This window comes from Hermetia illucens, chromosome 6 (assembly GCF_905115235.1).
Source record: "Hermetia illucens chromosome 6, iHerIll2.2.curated.20191125, whole genome shotgun sequence".
NCBI lineage: Eukaryota > Metazoa > Arthropoda > Insecta > Diptera > Stratiomyidae > Hermetia > Hermetia illucens.
The window spans coordinates 101,728,074-101,749,063 of record NC_051854.1 but is presented as its reverse complement, the minus strand read 5'-3'; the positions used below and the strand labels follow the sequence as shown (position 1 = coordinate 101,749,063).

The window sequence follows — 20,990 nt, the reverse complement described above, 5'->3', positions numbered from 1 at the left end:
GTCCAAATCGATAGAGATAAGCCCGATAACCTCCATGTCCTCTTAAAAACTGTGTTAGCTCGTAGCTTAGTTCCCCGTGATTCCATTCCACCCATCTTCGAATATGTGGAATGATACGGTAGGTCCAACGACCAGTTTGTGCCTCGTTCCATGTTTTTTGCCATTTTGCGATGGATTCTCGCCGTGCTAGTTGCCGTCGAAGTACAATAGACTCGTAGAGACGCCGACCTTCATCCGCCAAGATGTCTATGGGGATTGTCCCTGCCAGTACATATGCTGCTCCTCCTGATGTCGTTCGATAAGCACTGCATACCCAGAGTGAACTTAGTTGATACGCCATTCCTAGTTTTCCGCAGTTTGATTTGTTTTCCAGAACGGTTGCCCAAACTGGAGCTGCGTAGAGTAGCATGGGATTAACTACCCTTGAAATAAGACAACGCCGACTTTGTCTTGGTCCACCAATGTTCGGTAGTATCCTCGAGATCGTTACAGCGATGGAAGATACTTTAGTTGCAGCGCACTCAATGTGCTTTTTAAAACTGAGTCTTTTCTCAATCATTACTCCCAAATATTTAAGCGACTCTTGGGAGTAAATTGTTTTATCACCAGCTTTAATTTTCACGGTCGTGTCTTTCCTTCTTTTACTGATTAGCACTAGTTCCGTTTTACGTTCAGCAAGTGATAGACCGGACTTTTTCAACCAGGAATTGATCTCCCATATCGCTTCATTTGCATAGATTTCGATCTCGTCTAAGCGTTTTGCCACTATTGTTACCCCGATATCATCCGCAAAGCCAATAGTTGTCACGCCGTTAGGAAGGCGTAGCGTCAGCACTCCATTGTACATAATTAACCATAGTAAGGGACCTAAGACAGACCCCTGTGGTACGCCGCACGTCATTGGGAATAATTTCTCTCCATCATCCGAGTCGCAATATAATCTTCTTCCAAGAAGAAATGCAACAACGATGCGTACAATGTACTTTGGAACCTTTAGTTTGGTTAGAGCCTCTACGATTTTCGTCCACTTTACAGTGTTGAATGCATTTTTTAAATCGAGTGTCACCACTGCGCAGCATTTGTCATCTTGTATTGCAGCGCGAGCCAGGCCAGTCACCATGCTGATTGGATCGATGGTTGATCTCCCCTTACCAAACCCGAATTGCTTGTCGAATAGGCCTCCTTCCTTTTACGCAACAGCGAGCAGCCTGTTGTATAATACGCGCTCAAATAGTTTAGCAATTGTATTGACCAAACATATCGGTCGATATGAGGAGAGGTCTCCCAATGGTTTACCTGGCTTCGAAATAAGTATCAACTTTTGCAGCTTCCATTGCTCGGGGAATTCTCCTTCTCTAAGGCATGCCGTAAAAACTTTGGCAAACATACCTGGTGCTGACCTGGCTGCCACTTTCAGCGCGATATTCCGGATTCCATCTGGCCCTGGGGTCTTATTTTTAGCGAATTTCCTTGCTGCATCAAAAATTTCCTCTTCTACCACTTTCGGAAGTTCGTCGGGGTTTACATGCACTTTAGGCAGATTTGTGTAGTTCACATCCTCTGGGAAGAGAGTGTCCACTATGTTTTGTAGTGATTTTGGACAGGTAATCGGTGGGAAGCGCTTGCCTTTCAGTGATGACATTACAGACCTGTAGGCGCCACCCCATGGATCAGAATCAGCTTCGGTACACATCCGCTTGAAAAATTCGGATTTGCTCTTCGTGATAGCTACTTGCAATTTTTTCCTCGCGTTCTTATATTGCAGCTTGCACATGAGCTCAACGAATTCAGGTTGATTTCTTCTGCGCTGGGAGCATCTCCTAGCTCTGAGGCAGTTTTTCCGACATTCCCCAATTTCTCGATTCCACCAGAAATTGGGATTTCGTTAGGTTTTGGGGTAGCTCTTTCCTGTAGGTCGTCTTTGGTCACTCAGGATGGTCGTTTGATCAGCGCAATGCTCCTAAGTTTCATTACAACTTATAAGTAATTCCTAGGCAGGTTGAAAGAGATCAGGGTGTTATTAAAAAGGCAACGAGGACAATAATTCCCAGCGAAGCTCTGACAGAAAGAGTCCCGACAAGCAGTTCATTAGCTCAATTTAATTTTTCAAGCTGTTAATGGAGGCTTCGTATTAATTTCCATAAATTAAGGGCATATTCGTCGGTGTTTACGAGAGTACAAGGATCTTTATCAACAATGGCCCATGCAGTAACAAACGTAGTGTTAAACATGTTTTCAGGTTTATTGAAAGGCGATTTGCATAAGTATGTTTTGTGCAATTCATGGTTGGCGGGCTATTACCGTTCATACATACAATGGATGTCAAATGAAAATGTTTAGCTCGCTCCTAGGCGGCTTCCCTCCAGAAATGTCGTTTCGTTCTCGGCGACTGCATTGGAACGTTTTAGTGAACGATGGAGTAGTCTGCCTGGAGCAGCACCCCCAGGAACCGTAGCTAGTACTCCATCGTGACCAGATGCGATCCAACTGCACGGTAGACTGAAGGAGCTTTGATCAAACCGGAAACCATATCAGAGCTTCATTGAACGACTGCATCATTGTTACGGTTGGCAGAATGTATTCTTGCGAGGACAATCACTTCCACGGGCACAGTTGCAAATTTCTCACAATGTTGTGAAATATTCGAAGCAGGAATGAATTCGCCATCGTGGAATATGTTTAGGATATCCGCTTATGTGGGAATTACTGACAATTTTGAACAGGATGGAGCTGATGTTATGCTTGAAATATTAGGATCCATGCTATAGTGTCCAAGTATTTTAGGATGCATCCAATCTGATGGTCAGCATATTAGCTCATATATAAGTATATGAAGTTGGCGTCTAGAGACCCTTGCTTGTGAATACCGATTTTCCATAAATTCATTGGAATAGCCCGTTTTACGAGTAGAAATGTAGCGAAAAGCCAACTGGAATCACAATATCTTTATCTATGTGTAAATGTTAAAAAAGGATGGAACAAAAAATTCTGTGTAATAGGAAGTTCCAGTTATTGTTTTGTGAACAATAAACGCAAACACATGCTCTCATCAATCCCAAACTACATTCACCTGGAAAATTTTATGGGTTCGGAATCTCTATCGGATGGAAAATAGCGACACTGATAAGAATGCTAACAACCCAGCTAATGACTAATGTTGGGATTTCAAGGCAAAGAAGTTAATTTTAGATCATGTACTCACAGACAATGCTAGTGTATTAGGCCAAGACTATCCCCTTTATATTGTCTCCAACCACAAATACGAATTGCTGGTCCCGATGCATGTAGACATGGTTTTGATATGTTTCGGATTATTTAGTTCCGCACAGATAGCTTCAAATTAAACAACGTCAAGCAAAAGTTACTTAAAAACAAAACTTGATTATAGTGTGTTTAGCGTGAAGCAGAATTAAAGCTCCCCTGCCCGACTGAAATGAATGGATCGTGTTAAGGTTCAATTCCAGACACACACTCCACACCGATTAGAACTATTTCAAGGAGCGCTAGAATAATTCCTAAGTAAAAAATCCCACTTCCAGCTGCACTACCACCTTTAAATTTCCTCATGATTCCTCGTCTTATCAAAAGAACCTGAAGCAAATTTCCCTTAATAATTCACGTAAACATCATTCCACACCCTGTTATCTTTTTTAACCTGTTCCAATTACATTTTGGTTTCGATAAGTATAACTACATCATTTGATTTCTTCGACCAACATCTCTTGTATAAATAGAGGTGAGATACCGCCAAAGAAGAATAGTTATCTCTAGAATTGTGAGTGATAAGTTTCCGAACACGATTTTCACTTTGCTGGAAAATCCTGATAGTTTCGCGAAAAAAAAAATGATGTGTAAAGTGATATGTTGTGTACTGGCCATTGCAATAGCCAGCGGATTGGTGACGGCGCAAGTGGAGTTTCGGAAACCATGTCCAGATATGCCAGCCGTGCAAAATTTTAAAATCAACGAGGTAGGAACTGAGTATGAACCTGAAGTCCGCAACCAAATAGACGCAGGTTTTATCTGAGGAAAAGTACTTTGGTGTCTCCGAGAACTGTATAAAAGTTGTGTTCATATAACTGGGATGATGAGACTTCATATAGTTCGTGAAACATCACATTGATCACAAAAGAAGAAAATCCCTCTTGAAAAGTCTTAAGTTTTTCCATTCAGTTCTTTCTTTTCCGCAATGAAGAATGTGACCACAATTGCAATCATTACCTTCATTTCGGAGCCACACTGATAACTCCAAAGGTCATCTCCTGTGATGGTAGAGTCCAGGATGGACAAATAGACCCCAGTTACACATTTCGATGAAATCGCAACTAATCTCAAAACGTCTTGCATTTTGCTCGTCTGCGACAAAGATCGTGAAAAAATCTTGTACTTACCCATGGTCGATCACCAACGATGACTCCCACTGTCCTATTACCAATGCCGCTTTCTTTTCCTATCCTCCACCTACTCCTTGGCAGCATAAAACCGTGGAAACCAAACAGACACACATTTTAAGGATTTCCAAATTGGGCAGCATAGCTCGTGGTACATGAAAGTCCTGGGGGTTTAACGTGAGTACCTGCCGTGAAGGCATAATCCCACGGTCCTCCTCGGACACGGATTGTTTGTGCAGTGAACCCCATACATGTCGGCTTGGATAGGCTACGTTGTTGAAAATTCAACCTCATTTATTGTTAAGTAAAAATCGGACTAGTTTAATATCTATTTCTAATTTGGCGCCCAACGTGGGATTATAATCTCTTGGTCTTTATTTGATGGTTGATTTTGGTTACGACATAAGTTGACAGGAGATTGAAGGGAATCGGGGATTTAACGTGAGTACCTGCCATGTAGGCATAATCCCACAGTCCTCTTCGGACATGGATTGATTTTGGGACCACAATCAGAGTCCCTTGCAGACTCGGGTCTGATCGCCCTCTTCGAGTACGTGGGGACGGAACTCCCAACGGGTTAACTAGAATCAGCCCGAGGCGGAAAACCGCAACCGAACCTTTCACCAGCTAACTACCGCTCTGCATACAATACAACACAAAAGGACATCACAAGACAACACTAACACCAAACACACAGGACTGGTGGCTAACCACCGCGGCCACTAGGCCATTCGCCCGTCAGCTCCAAGCGAAGCAGCGTCGAGAAGCCAGCACGCGCGAACGCATTAGCGCTTTTAAGTGTCCCACTGCTAGCAAGGAACAGGCTACCATCGTAGATACCGTTCAATACGTGAACGCCCATGTCATCAGTCCTCCGAGCCAGCCCCACATAAAACACAACCCAGACTGGAGGCAAGGTTGCGCTTGAAGAGGAACTCATTCAAGCTACCATGCCCAGTCAGGAGAAAGCCCATCTCAAGCCCAAAGTCCACGACGGAACTTCCTCTGGCAGACACATGTCTGACGTACTTATATATGACCCGACCTTTCCCACATTCACCCCATCTAAGCTGCCACTTAGATGTTACACTCTCGTCTAACAACTTTTTCACCGCAAGGGGCCTGACCCATCCACCTGGTTGCAACTAAATAAATCTGCTTGCAGCAAAGGTACGCCCCTCCTGATCCTGTAGGCCGTGGCACGCCGGACTACTTCCAGATCAAGAGGAAGAACACCCAACAAGACCTGCATGGCGTCGGTCGAGACCGTACGACACACTGGAAGACACGCTGACAAAGCCACTCGCTGACAAGCGTAGAGCAGCTTCCTGCCCCTCACCGTCAGCGCCAAATCACACAACATAGGGAACCCATACGTAGAACATGCAAGGAAGAGCCCCACATAAAGGGATCTAGCAGCTCTCCTGCTTAGACCCCGCTCACACCTCATCACTCGCGTCAACATGCACACGAATTTAGTCAATCGTAGCCTGAGCTCGCGCAGGTGCGCGACCAAAGTCATGCGTTCCGCGATCGTGACTCCCAAGTAAGTCACTTTCCCTCCGTTCAACTTTACGCAAGGTGGACGACGTAGGATGCCTTTTAGCATCATCGCAACGGTCTTCTCCGTTGAGATCGCGACACCGACTTTACTGGACCACGCGTTAACGATGCGCGTGTATTCGGCAGCCTGCTGCTCGAGCTCAAGCCGAGTGCTCCCCTCAACAAGAATGAGGAGATCATCCGCGTAGGCAACACATTCAGCCACGGAAGAAAGCTCACCCAACAGTTCATCACATCATCAGGTTCCATATAAATGGACCCGCGATAGATCCCTGCGGGCAGCCGCGCTCAACATTCATCCACACACGCTCATTGACACCTTGGACGAATGCTCTTCTGCCATGCAAGTAGCTCTTCCAAAGAGCCAATTCCTGGCAGTCACACTCACAAATTTTTGACAACACAGACGACCAACTTAGGTAGTCAAATGCGCCTTTGAAATCAACAAAGATTCCAAGGACGTACTTGCGAGGACAACGGACTACAAAATTCTTAATATGCATCAAGGCGTCGTCAGCTCGTGGTACAGGATATTCACTCACTCCATATCGGTACAAGCCTCCGTAGCTGCTGGCGCATCTTCCCGAACAATTTGGGCATTTCTTTACGAAAGGCTGTGTCCACAAGCCAGTATAGGTAGATCGTGGTAATCTCTAGCTTATGAATCTGCATGTGGAATTGGCCTAAAAATGTAATTCAAAGTTTTAATGAGCTGATATGTGCAATAAGCCCATATTGACAATAAAAGTCCTCACGTCATTTTTTGGTAAGTTATCAAGGAAATGCAATAATCTCGTCAGCTCTATATTCATCCCTGAGAACGGTTCAACACTCAATTAACTTTACATTCTTAACAATTTCCCAAGTTTCGTTAGTGACAAGACCTCAAATCCTTACTCACATCGCTTCTTTCCAATAATCAATTTCAGCTTCGGAAGAGGGTATTTCAGAGGTAAGGATAACAATCTGTGAAAATTTCTCATCCGCTTCGTTGTTCCTCTAGTCCATATCCTGGTTCGGTCTTATCTTTTTGTTGAGCTTTTCAACATAATTTTCACTGGGCGCATTGTGAACGATCTCCACTTCAGATTTCCCTATACACATTTTTCGCGGACGATGTGGGGCTCGCTTCAATTGTATATTATATTAGTCCGTGATAGGCTCTTCATTTTCTTCGGTGGCGTCTTCCAAAAGAGTTGGAATCCAGATTTCGATGTTTTCCCCAGCACGCTTCTTCAAGGAGCGTTTGGATTAACTCGACATCGTCCTCATGCAAGGGTGCTGTACGAATACGCGGTTAAGAGAAACGAATGTTATCTTTGGATCCGGGAAACAAATCCGATATGCCTTAGCATTACCTGGTTAGCCAAAAAAACATACTCTTTACAGTTCTCGGGTTGATTTTTTTCTTTGTAGAGGGACTCAACTCGGAGGCGTTCAATTTCAGGTTTCATGAATAATTCTGTTTCGCAAACTTTCAACCACGCTTCGGTTTCTTAGGTACTTTTCGGTCACAATTGCTTCGGCCTAGAAAAATCGTGGGAAGATTGGGATTGGGGATTGGGGATTTTGATTGCATGCTTGCCTTGACAAGGGTTCTTTGCTTCTGCTCAGCGTTTTGTTCAATAGTTTTACGTATTGCCTGATTTTGAAGATTTTCGACATCGCAGAGTTTTTATACTATTTTGGGATTCGAACTGCAGAACTTTTCCTCTTGGTTGCAGTTTTGAAGAGGTACTTAAGGCTATCTATCTAGCAATGAAGAAACAGCAAACCATTTGCTTGAAGTAGACTTCCCAGGCAACATTCAAAATCTCACCTCGGGGCTGACAGATGCGTATAGCCGTCAACCGGAAGATTGAACTCTGGCTTGCAAAGTCCTTTCACTGGAACGAGTGAAATGGGCATTTATCTCGTTCCAAAGATATAAGTTTGCAGGTTCGGATGGTATTATTCCTGCTCTAGTAATAGAGGGAATGGATGCCCTCGGTCTACACGTAATATATAACGTGCTTGCCAAGTACACGTTTATATTCCAACCAACTGGCGTGATGTGAAGGTATTATTTATTCCCAAACCAAGGAAACCACCTACACACACGCTGAAAGGTTCCGACCGATCAGTTTAACTTCCTTTCTGCTAAATGAACTGGAAAGACTAGTAAATCCTTTCATATAGGATACATATATCCCTAGAGGACCATTTCACTGCAGGAAACATTCCTACTAGAAAGACAAATCTACAGAGACAGCACTCCATAAGCTAACGGCAAAAATTGCGGTGCTCTATAAAGAATACGCCTTAGGTGCATCCATAAACATCGAAGGCGTCTCCAATTATGCCCCATTCGCGGCAGTTTGTAACTCGGCAAGATAGCATAGCATTGATCCACTGTTAATCAGTTGGATCCTTCACATGCCAAAGTGGAGAAAGATCCACATATTGGTAGGACAGGAGTATATTGAGGCAGGGTGTCTTAGAGGTTGCCTACATTGAATGATTCTCTCTCCTCTGTTATGGCTCCTAGTTATGGAACCCGGATATGGCTCCGAGAGGACACAAAAGTCTTCACACAAGCATTTGCGGACGATCTAGCCATAATAATTGCCTGAATGAAACACTGTATGTAATCTACAGTTGGTGGCTCCATAATGTACTGACGGTGAACACTTATTAGGAACGTCAGGTAGCGTATAGCGTATAGCTACCCGACTTAGCAGAGGCAGCTGATTCAAAAAGTCAAAATTTAGGAGTACATGTCGACTCCAAGTTAACGTAGAAGCACCTTATCCAGGAACAATACCAGAAATCCTGCAGATATTTCTGGTGCTGCAGGACTGGTATAGGTAAGACCTGGGGACTTTCACCAAAACAGATTCATTGGATGTATGCATCCATAATAAAACCCTTTTTTGATGTATGCATGCATATTCTGAAGCTGCTGAGGCAGATTCAAAGGCTTAAGTATTACCAGAGCAATGAGTAGTACGCCGACCGCAGCACTCGAAGTTACTCTAAATTTTCCCCCCAATTCATTTGTAGGTGAAACGGAAGGCAGTTAACGTCACATATAGGCTTGATACTAATGTCGCGTGGAACGACAGCCAATCATACAGTCATGCGCCCATATGAAAATTTCTTGGCAATCATAAGGTAGCTCTCATGCCCGCAGATTTTCTAGATTCGTCTATGAAAAAACATACTCTGACGTAATCACCAAAAGAGAAGAATGGTCGATAAATGGAGATGAGTTATTTGAGATTACAAACTATATAATCTTCACATGGAAAACGGGTCGATCGTAAGGTTGCTCTGGGGAAATCTGTTCCGACAGTCGGGCAGGATTATCAGCACTAAATATTCCTAAAGTGGGTGTCAGGGCACTCAAGCACTGCTGGTAATGAGGAAGCTGACAGACCCACTATTGTGGATCCAGAACCAGCTTTTGGCATTCGTCCATGTACTGTCAAGTCTACTGTGAAGGGGGAAATTGCAAGGATTCACCCAGCCGAATGGAAAAATTTGAACTCCTGTCGGCAGGCGAAAATTTTTGTGGAGGAACCCAGGGCCGATAGAGCGGCATTTTCGTTGTTCCTTAAGAAGGGGGACATGAAAACTGTAGTAGAGTTTTTAACGGGACACTGCTACAACTACTAGCACATGAAAAAAACGGAGTGGGGATCTCGCCTATATGCAGTCAATGTGAAGAAGAGTTAGAAATGGCCCTGCACTTTGTATGAAGCTGCCCGTCCTCTTTAGACCTCAGACGAAGATACTTTGGTAATGGTTTCTTCAACGAAGGGTCTGCTCCCCCTCTGTTCCTGGAGAATGTACTCAGATTCGCGAAAACTTGTAAACGCCATGGACAAGAGGCGGTGAATAGGCAATTTCCGAGGATAGTACAATGGGTCTAACAAAGGTTTGAGTGTTTGAGGCTGCGGCTGCACCCACTAAACTAAAATAAATAACTACATTTGCGACAGGAAATACTTTCCCGATCCAGCTCTTTTTTCTTAACCACCATCCAAGTTGATGATCTCGATGTACCCTTTCGTTACAATATGCCTAGTAGTGTTGTCAGCGAACTTAGGTCCACCAAGAAACTTTTCTTTACGTAAAAAAAAAAATTCTCATCTTTGCGTAAATGCTATCGAAGTACAACTGCCGCGCTTTATTTGAGCAGATATCGGCATGTAGGATACTTAGAGGCCTAGATATCGTACAGCTCGTCATAATGATTTTTGGTTAGATTTGTCCCCCCCCCCTTAATTTAAGTTACCTCATTCTAACCACACCTCCTCCTTCCCAAGTTACAACTGAAGTTTGCTTTGAAAAGCACCAATGAAGGCCTTTCATATGGAACCCCACATGGCCTACATTCAAAGAAAAACAATTTTGCAAGCCATTTTGGCAAATTTGGGAACCCCCTCCCCCTTTAAATCTACGTAGAATGATGTGATTCACTACATCTTCTTTTTCTTCAGCCTTTGTCCCGTTCACAAGCGGGGTCGGCTCGTCGTGATCGGCTTCGCCATTTGGCTCTATCGAATGCCTGATCTGGGTGCAATCTCGAGGCTTTCAAATCCCCATCCAGCGTATCAAGCCACCGTTGCTTAGGTCTGCCTTTTGGTCGTTTACCATCGACTTCGATGTTCAGACCAATCTTGGCAAGTGAATTCTCGTTTGCACGAATTGCGTGACCATACCATCGAAGACGCCTCTCTCGCAACTTTTCCACGATCGGTGCAACCCCATAACGATCGCGGATATCCTCATTTCGTTGATACGTCGATCACAAAGGACACCAGTTGTGGAACGCCACTTCATCCAGGTTGCGTTAATGCGTGAAGCAATTTCATAACGCAGTTCTCCATTGGCTGATAGCGTTGACCCGAGGTATTTAAATCGCTCAGATCTGGGCAGATCACTGCCGCTGACAGTGATTGTGCCTGTTTCATGGGGATCGGTCGTCAAAAATTCGGTTTTGTTTAAATTCAATCTGAGACCGTGTTGCATGAGGCGATCATTCCATTTTTGAACAAGTTGCTCGAGATCATTTTTGCTATCAGATGCTAGGAAAACATCATCTGCATAAAGCAGTGTGTAGGGCGCTGGACGTTGGATATCCCGTGTGACGGTGTCCATAACAAGGACAAAGAGGAGTGGTGAGAGGGCACTTCCTTGATGAACTCCAACAGAGACACGAAGCGGTATTGATACACCCGCCATACTTCGAACTTTACTTTTCGGATCGTGGTAGAGCAATTGAACCCAGCGCACGAGTTCTTCTGGCACGAAGTGTTGTCGTAAAGCATACCAGATGAGTTCGTGTGGTACACGGTCAAACGCTTTCTCCAGATCCAGAAGGGCAATGTAAAGAGGGCGATGCTTCTCACGGTGTTTCTCCATGAGTAACCGCGCAGCGTGTATTGCGTCAGTAGTTCCGCAGTTCTTGACAAATCCGGCTTGATTCACGGTTATTTCAACGATTTCGCGAATACGGTTGTCAAGAATGCGTTCAAAAATCTTGATGGTATGGGAAAGTAATCGGATCGGACGGTAATTTGAACATTCTGCTGGACTACCTTTCTTTTTCCATATTGGAACAGTGGTACTTTCTTGCCAGTCAGATGGTGTTCTTCCTTCCTGAATAACCCGGTTAAAGAATTCACTCAGCCACGGTGTTGGGTCTGAGCTCTTCTCTTTCCAGAGCTCAGATGCGATGTCGTCAGGTCCTGTTGCTTTCCCCGATTTCATTTGTTTTATTGCCTCCTCGACTTCAGTTGCGCTGACTGGTGGAACTGCTCCAAATGTCGGCAATGATTGTGGAAGTGGAGGATGAGCAAATTCTTCAGTTGAAATCTGCTCGAAGTATTCTCGCCATCTATCCGTCGCGGCTCGACGATCAGTAAGCAAAGTACCGTTCTTGTCATTAACACAACAGAAGTGTTCGATATCCTGTGTGCGTTCATCACGGCTTTTAGCAAGTCGATACAGATCTCTCTCGCCATCCCGAGTGTCCAGTTTATCGTAAAGATTTTTGAAATGGTTCGCTCGGGTGACAGCGACCGCTTTCTTTGCTTCCCGGTTGGCATTCTTATAAATTTGCCAATTAGCAGGTGTTTTATCGTCGAGAAATTTGTGGTAGAGGCGTTTCTTTTCACGGACCTTCATTTCAATATCATCATTCCAGAGCCAATTATCTCGGTTGATGTACCGCTTACCCGGCTTGGTTACCCCGAGGGTTGCAGAGGCCGCTTTGTGGATCGTGTCTTTCATTTGGTTCCATGATTCTTCCACATTCGTAATGGTTGGCAATCGTATGAGTGAGACCGTTTCTTCGTTCTTCTCACCAAATCGCCACCATTTAATGCGCGGCGGGCCAGTGCGTTCCTCACGCCGTTTTATCGGTGGCTTAATTCGCAGGACAGCAATCAACGGCCGATGTTGAGGTGCGATGGTCTCATAGGGAACGACTTTGCAATCAGTGACAGTGGGAAAATGTTGACGTCTTATAAGAATATAGTCGATTTGCGTTTTATTGTTCCCACTATAAAATGTGGGAAGATGAGACAATCGTTTGATGAACCATGTATTCATAAGTATAAGGTCATGGGTGTCCGCAAAATCGATTATACGCTCGCCACCTTCGTTGCGCGTTCCGAACCCCTTTCCCCCATGGCACCTGTTACCGTCTGCCTTTTCACCCACATGACCATTAAGGTCGCCGGCAATGATTATGTAATCGTCAGCAGGCACGTGACAAGTCTTTTCATCGAGAAGTTGCCAGAAGGCATCTTTCTCAGCATCAGGTCGACCTGTCTGTGGTGCATACGCGGTGAAGAAGTGAATAGTGCGATCAGCTGATATAATGGTGAGCTTCATCAGCCGATCATCAAATCGTTCGACTTCTTTAATGGCATCACGGAAACCCTCTGAGATGGCAATGCCAACACCATATTGAGTGTGTGGGTTACCAAAATAGAGAAGTTTGTAGCCATTTTTACCGCGTTCGCGTTCAATGTCGCAGCTTTTGGAACCAGACCATCGGGTTTCTTGCAGAGCGCAGATGTCAATGCACCTTTTCCGAAGGACTCTTGCGAGTTCCTCGGTCTTTCCAGTTAGGGTACCAACATTTAGCGTGCAGACACGTATGTGTTTTGTTCGTTGTGTGCGGACTAACTTGCTTACGTCTTGACGCCGTCCATGCGTCAAGAACCCTTGCCCATTTCTCGACAGGACCGGGGCCCGTCCTGCCGCGTCGACTGAGGTGGACGCATTTCTCTAGGCCTGTGACTTAGTCCGATCATCATGTTTGTAACGACATTCTATGCATTTTCTTGGTCGACCTGTCGCGGGGCCTGTCACCAAGAGAAATCAGGTAGGATTTAGCATAGTAGAATACCTCCAACTATACTCTATTTATCTCTTTCCCTGATCTCAGCATTTTATTTTTGTTTTACTGAGGATAGTACAGAGTACGTTGCCTCAAACCCTCCTCCTTTACCTGGGCTTGGGACCAGCATACTATGTTAATAGCATGGCGGAGTTATGTGATTCACTACATGATTGTGCATTTATAGTTCCAGCCATCCCATGGACTCGAGTTTACCCACGGACCACCAAATTTAAGAGCTGATCCCTGATGTCATCGCCGTCTTTCATTTTATATTGGATAAGTGGTTTAAGGAGGCTGGCCTTGTGAGCGAGGCCTTTTATAGACCACATGTCGTAATTACTCATCCTTACAGTGAAGTTCACGGTTCTACTTGCCCAGAACCTGCGGAAGTGAAAAACTTAAAAAGGACTAACAACTTTTCCGATAAATCTGGACTTGAGGCATATATTTTTTCAACTTTTTGCTTTTGGTTATTCTACTGTTAGTTGTGTCAACCGTAAGCAACCACGAAGTCATCAAAGTTACCTGAATTGTACTCTTCCATTCCAGATGCAACGAATAAGATAAGTTCCAAATTTTGTTGGTCATAAACTTTCCCTTGTAATTGATCATCGTTAACAACAATGAGTCACATATAACTTACTAATGGTTTCCTTTAATTCGTGAAATGTATTGCCTTACCGGACCCATTGTTATCTCTATGTTGGTACAGAAAATAAATAACTATACGCAATAGCTGATACTATCATCTGTAGGCAGCGGTTTTTTCTATTTGTCGAATTGTAAAGTTATCGAAATGTTTTTCTCCCAATCATTTTTAACGATCACAACGTAACCAAGTCATTTCTGCGTCTCTTTTATCAGCTCCAATTCACAATACACACTGATGGAATGTACTGACAAACCCAGTTAATACGAGTTTCCGCTGAGAAGAAGAAAGTTCATGGTTCTGAAATTCAAGCTTGATAGTTTCATACAAATTTAGATCAAGCACAATTTCACAGCCCAGTACCTTTTACTAAAGTGTTTATTGAAACGACTTAAGCTGAATCCCTCGGACAGATATCAGCTATTCCAGTTTAAGACTAATTTTGAGCTTCAAGATTTACCAGAATAGAATACGTTTCCCTTTTTGGCTAAACATTTTCGCGAATATCGAATTTCAGGGACCAGTTGCTTTCCTCATTCATGCAAGACCGACCGAACAGGAAATGCTTTGCAGAATTTCATCTGAGAAAATATCCCATATGTAAAATACGGTTACCAGTATAAGCATCCCAAATGCATACAGATATTTTCATACGATGCAGAAAAAATTCAAAAATGTTTGCCATCGCTTAACTAATCTCAGATGCTTTTGTGAATCGGAAGATTAGTTTAGAGGCTTTAACCTAGGTTGCTAAGTATGTAGAGTACGATTTTACAAGTCTGATTCAGAGTTTTCCAAATCAAATTTCGTATTTTCCAAGCTAACTTCAGACTTTTCCAAGTCAGTTTCAGAATTTTCCATTTCAAATTCAGTCTTTTCCATCCCAAAATCAGAATTTTTCATTTCAAATTCAGAATTTTTCATTTCAAATTCAGAATTTTTTCAATGTTCTACTATAAAATTTTGTACCAACATTTCCTTAATGGACAAGGTTGGAGTTTATGCAGTGAGAAAAACCTGAGCTGCACATTCATTTTCTATCACTGTTCTCGTGGTCTGCGAAAAAATGTAATCTCCTCAATGGTCGCTCTTTTCAGGACTTTTGACTGCAACTAATTTAACCATGTAGAACCATTGTATTGCCAAATGTCTTCGCCAGAAAGACGTTCAATCTGAAATCAGCGGCGCTACAAATTGTCATAGATAATAGTCCTCCTCTGTGATCACATACGCCTACATACTATTGCCCCAGTCAAGGCGAAAATTTGGCCCTTACTTTCTGAATACGCCTCGTAACTGAAAACGATTTCTTGATCCGGTTCTACCAAGAAACCGTTTTGCAAAAACTCAGGAAATCAACCAGGCTACTTTGGACCCGTGCTTGAAAAAGTAATAACAACGACGACTGGTTAGACTTCCGGAACTCACAGCGTGAATATAAGAGGCTCCTATATAAGACTCCTTCAGACCGTATTGTGAGGAACTGGAAGGCGAAAGAGAGACTTCAATGATGTGCAGAGTCTTTAAAAGGGATAAGTCGGCCAAATTGGACGCTCTTAGAAAACCCGATGGTACTTTCACGAGCTCCAGACTGGAATCAGTACAGATCTTCCGGGAAGTATGCCATCCGGGAGAACGGCTGAGAGAAGTGGTAGGGAGAGAGTTAACGGTCCTTGCAACCCGTTCAACACGCAAGTGTTGCAAGGTGAACTGGAACACTGCGAAAGCGGTTGTTACCAATGAAAAGGTGAAAGCTGCCATTACTGTCCTTTGGGCACTTCAAAACACCTGGCATGGATGGCATCTATCCAGCAATACTAAAGGAGGCTATGGAGCACTTAGAGTGATCGCTAAGAAATATTTTTCAATCAAGTCTTACTTTGGGCTATGTGCCTACTTCTTGGCAGAGGGTTAAGGTAGTCTTCATACCGAAACCTGGGAAAGATGACTTTTCTAATCCAAAAAATTTCAGACAGATCAGGTTGACTTCGTTCTTGTGGAAAGGTTTGAAGAGATTGGTTGAGCATCACTTTCGTGGGAACGCGCGCAGATCGCACCCACGACTCACTACTATCCGAACTGCAAAATTTGCCAATACACCCTCGAGCTTATGCTGATGGCGTGGCTGTGCTTACTATGTAGAATTATAAAATGTGCCGTCTATCTAATAGACGATTGGTGCCTCAAGCATGGACAAACATCAAGATTTTCGGTGCCGGTAGCATCACATCCACTAACCGAAATCCTGCAATACGTTAATGAATTCCATTAGATGGGGGTCGAATACAATGGGCCACCCCAGTCTAAGTGCTCAGAAGCTATAGCTTCTGTTTTGAAACTGACAGCGAAGATGAAAAACGCGGCCCAGATGTTCCAGCGCTACATTGACAACGTCCTTAGGGACTACAATGCTGTTTCACGTACATCGACGATATAGTCATCGCTTCAGAAACTGCAGAGGAGCACGAACAGCATTTGCGCGCAATGTTTGGACGTCTCCTGAAGTTCGGATTACAAATGAACATCAATTAATGTATCTTCAGGGCTAAGACGGTCAAATTTCTGGGGTACGAAATAGACGAATTGGGATTTGCCAGATAAGATCGCAGCGTTACACAATTTTAAAAAAAACCAGCGGCCATCGATCAGTTGAAAAGGTTTTTGGGCGTCATCAATTTTTACAGGCGATACCCGCCCAACGTAGCAAGCGTACAAGCGCCATTATATAATCTCTTGGTCGGGGACAAGAAGAAAGACAAGACGCCAATCAAATGGACACCAGAGTTGGAGGAGGCTTTCAATGCAGCAAAACGATAGTTGGCGGGATGCAATCACGCTCAAGCATCCGCTACTAACTGCGATACCAACAATCCACAGCGATGCCTCGGACACCGCTATGGGGGCCGTTCTAGAACACAATAACGGGCAACATTGGGAGCCCTTAGCCTATTTTTCGAGAAAGTTCAGCAAGACTCAGGCAGCTTACAGCACATACGACCGCGAGCAGCAGGCGATCTATATCACCGTGCGGTATTTTAGAGATCTCATCGAAGGCAGGAAACTAATCCTTAAGATCACAAACCGCTGGTATATGCGTTCAAACAAAAGGCGCATCAACCTTCTCCGAGACAAGTATGCCAATTAGACTTTGTCGGAGTGTTCTCAACGGAATGATGTTACGTGCCGGAAAATGAAAACATAGTAGCAGCCGCACTGTCGCGTGTGGAAAGTATCACCATGCCATGTGAAGAGTTGACTGTAACCCAACGTGAGAATCCGGAACTTCCAGTAGTGTTACGGGCTAAGGAGATACAGCTTCAGAAATTTCAGCTAAAACACGGGGTTTTCGTATTCTGCTACGTGCAGAATAATACAATTCGACTCCTGCCGGTCTAAGAAAAAAGATCTTTGACACAATCCATGGGGCAGCACATTTGAGTGAACTCAATGTTGTCTGTTGGACACAATGCCTTGTCACTTAAGCAAAACTACCGCAACATGTCGATGTTCCGGACGGTAGATTTCCACACGTACACATTGACATTATCGGTCCCCTGAGCGACTCAGGAATACCAATGCATCTTGACGACAATGGATAGGTTCACGCGATGGCCTGAAGCTGTGTCAATCAAAAACATTTCAACAGAAACGGTAGCAGACACATTTTTCATCTCTTGGATTTCCAGGTTCGGAGCACCGGCTACAATAACCAGCGATCAAGGGTCGCAATTTGAGGTAGCATTATTTAAAGCGCCCACGGGATTAGTCGGTTGCATAAGGAAGCGAACTACGGCCTGCCATCCTGCCTCGAACGGCAGCCTAGAGTATTGGCACAGGTCGCTCAAGGCAGCAATAATGTGTCACACCAGGAGTCAAGACCGGGTTAGCGTACTATCTACAGTGCTACTTGGACTAAGGAACGCTATCAAGGAAGACCTAGGAACGTCGGCCGCAGAGCTAGTGTACAGAACCTCACTACGCGTTGAAAAATTCCGAAGGCAAATGAGAGACTTACGACCGATACCGACTCCACTTCACCATCGTGGGAAAATGTGTGTTCACAATCAGCTAGAGACGTGTTCGCATGTGTCCTTTCGATAAATCTCCTTACGAAAAACCGTTCAAGATCATCGAACGTTTTTCATAATTGACGTTCGGAGAAAAACATGAACGTTAAAGTCAAACGATTAAAGCCCGCGTTTATGGAAACAGTGATCGATGCCAAAAACGACCTTCCCGTGCGAGCTACATCAAGTTTTCCAGTTAGGACCTATCCAGGTACAAAGAAGAAGAAAGTATCATTCGCAGTGTCAATAGTCGAGGCGGCGGCGAGGAAACCCTCGCGTCATTAACCTACTCACTCGGAGGGGAGTCACTTATCCTCCAACCAAATGGCAACTTCAACCCCAATTTCTTGAAAACAGGTCCCTAAAAGGCAGCCATCCTCGCATTTGACGTTTGAATTGTGTTCAGCTCATTTCCACGTTGCTCCATAAAATCCTTAGCCAGGAACGCTTATTCCGAATGTCTATAAAATATTGAAGTCTTTTTCGAACGACGGAAAGTTAACCTCTTCTGAGCTCATCTCGGAACTTCGCGCTCTTTGACCGCTCCTCCCATATCTAACATAAAACTTTATGATTGCATTTTATAATCTCCTAATTCTGCATATTCTCAAAGATCGTCAGCGATCCTTAATGAATCGCTTACTATACAGGGAGTGCCCTCTCCGAAGTGCGTGAACAAGTAGTTCTAACCAGGGGGTCTCTATATTACACTTGCGTCCTAGATAGTATAATCGAAAGTTTCTCGGTGGAGAGTGAACTGCTAATGACCACTACACGCCGGGACACACGGAGAGTCCCCGTAGCCATCGATGACTCTTTGCCGACATCAGTGAGGTACCTGAGGTTAGTTCTGCTATCGTTGTAACGCCTGCTGCGCTATCTGATGCAACTCAACTGCTGCATCAACACACGGCGACTTTGGCGTCGATTCAATATGCTGTTCCAAAATCACCGTCAATTATGCTCCTGCAAGCTTCCCCCCCCCCCCCCCCCCCCCGTCCCCCCCCCCCGACACAGCCGAAAACCTTTCAAATTTTTATTGGCAGTAGACAAACATATGTAGCTTTTCATGCGTGGATTCTAATTTCAATAGTTTGGAGGTCGTTGGTTTGAGTTGGCACGTTATGACCATCCCCTTGTAGCTGGAGGCGAGTGCGTCACCATGGACTTCCGTGTGGACAATCAAACAGTAACAATGGAAAGCACTTTGAGGAGAAAAGACAATGGTAATCTGAAAGCACCGGAGACATTCAATATCGTTGGTGAATTTAAAAAACCGTACGTGGGCTCATTCAATCTTTCACATCCAGCATTAGGTAAGTCATAGTTTTGCCAATCTTTTTAACTATTGTCTATTATAAGAAACACTCTCGAATTTCGATTAGATTCAAAAGCAGAGCATCATATTATCTCAACGGATTACAAGAACTATGCTCTCATATGGCGCTGTGATCAAATTAACAACACTTTTTCGAGAGAGAATGCCTGGCTTCTGGCCAGGACACGACAATTGACCGGAACAATTAATCAAACCATTGAAGGATACATAAGCGCCGTTTTGAGCCCGAATGATTTACATAGAACCTTGCAGAACGAAACAATGTAAGTTTCCATAACCCCTTCATAGTAAAGATTAAATACTTTTCCCCTTCCTCAGATGCCAATCTGCCGGGAATATTGTGAAGGTGTTCAGTACTTTCATTCCAATACTGATTGCGTTGCTTCAATCCTTCAAGTTCTAAAGTACATGTAAGAGTTGTTACTATTTCGTATAAATTGTAATTCTTTAAAAATAAATTATTATAGATAGAGTGAATTTTTGTAGTCAATCTGCGGAACGCAGAGGTTTCCCATTGTGTGGGGGAGGCATGATGGAGACCTCCCATAAACCCCTGTAGCTCCATATATTCTGCTACAAATATCATATCCCCACTTCGTAGGAACTTATCCCTCATTAATTTCGAACTCATATTCGCCTGTCAATTCCAAATAACGATACAACGCACAACTGACCAGGGGCGTAATATCAAATAAATTTCGTGGTCGAAAGACATTCCATTTGAGCCGTATCATATCCAGTTAGTTGAACTGATTTACTCAACTCATTCGTTAATTATCTCAAATATGACCTGGCATATCCTTCTAATGGTGCAGCCAATCAATTTCGAACTAACAGGACCGAGACATTGGCGGAGATAGAAATGGGTGCGTGGGTGCAGTCTGGCTTGTATGATATTCATATGTATAGCAATTTGAAGACTGATCCAATACTCTCCCAGGTGGTTAGGGATTCCCGGAAGAATATCATACACTGCTCAGAAAATACAATCAAAGATAATGAAAATATAATAGGCACCTAAAAACCGCTAACGTAAATCGAGAGACAACAGTGACTGGTGAGGCTATTTTCTGGAGCATCTTTAAAGCCGCCTATGATAGCATAGCCAGGGTAAAACTGTACACGGCCAAGAGAGAACTCGGTATCCCGACGAAATTAATAAGACTGACTAGGCTGACCCTGACCCATGTGCGAGGTCAGATAAAAGCAACAGGATCACTCTCAAGACCATTTGACATCAACAACGGTCTACGACAAGGGGTTGCTCTATCATGCGTCCTCTTCAACCTGGCCCTCGAGAAAGTGATGATGCTGAGGTAAATGCAAGAGGTACGATCCTCTTCAAGTCCACCCAACTACTGGCCTATGCTGACGATATCGACATCATGGGAAGAACCACCCGAGACGTACAAACTGCCTTCATCCAGATCGAGCAGGCGGCGCGAGATCTTGGGTTGCACATCAATGGAGGCAAGACAAAATATGGCAACGTCAGCACCGAAGACGAATCAACCAACAACATGAAACCAAACTGGTCAAACAGGAAGAATAAGGATAGGAGAATACAACTTTGAGACCGTTG

The 20,990-nt window shown here is 44.0% G+C and overlaps 1 protein-coding gene across 1 annotated transcript; it reads left to right on the top strand.

Moving 5' to 3' along the window:
* Window positions 1-3,747: 3,747 nt before the first annotated feature.
* On the top strand, window positions 3,748-19,885 carry LOC119660378 (lazarillo protein-like). The gene is made up of 4 exons (XM_038068897.1): window positions 3,748-3,970; window positions 19,163-19,385; window positions 19,455-19,671; window positions 19,727-19,885. Exons 1-4 carry the CDS (start codon window positions 3,845-3,847, stop codon window positions 19,809-19,811), a joined length of 651 nt encoding a protein of 216 aa, XP_037924825.1. The 5' UTR covers window positions 3,748-3,844; the 3' UTR covers window positions 19,812-19,885.
* The last annotated feature ends 1,105 nt before the right edge of the window (window positions 19,886-20,990 follow it).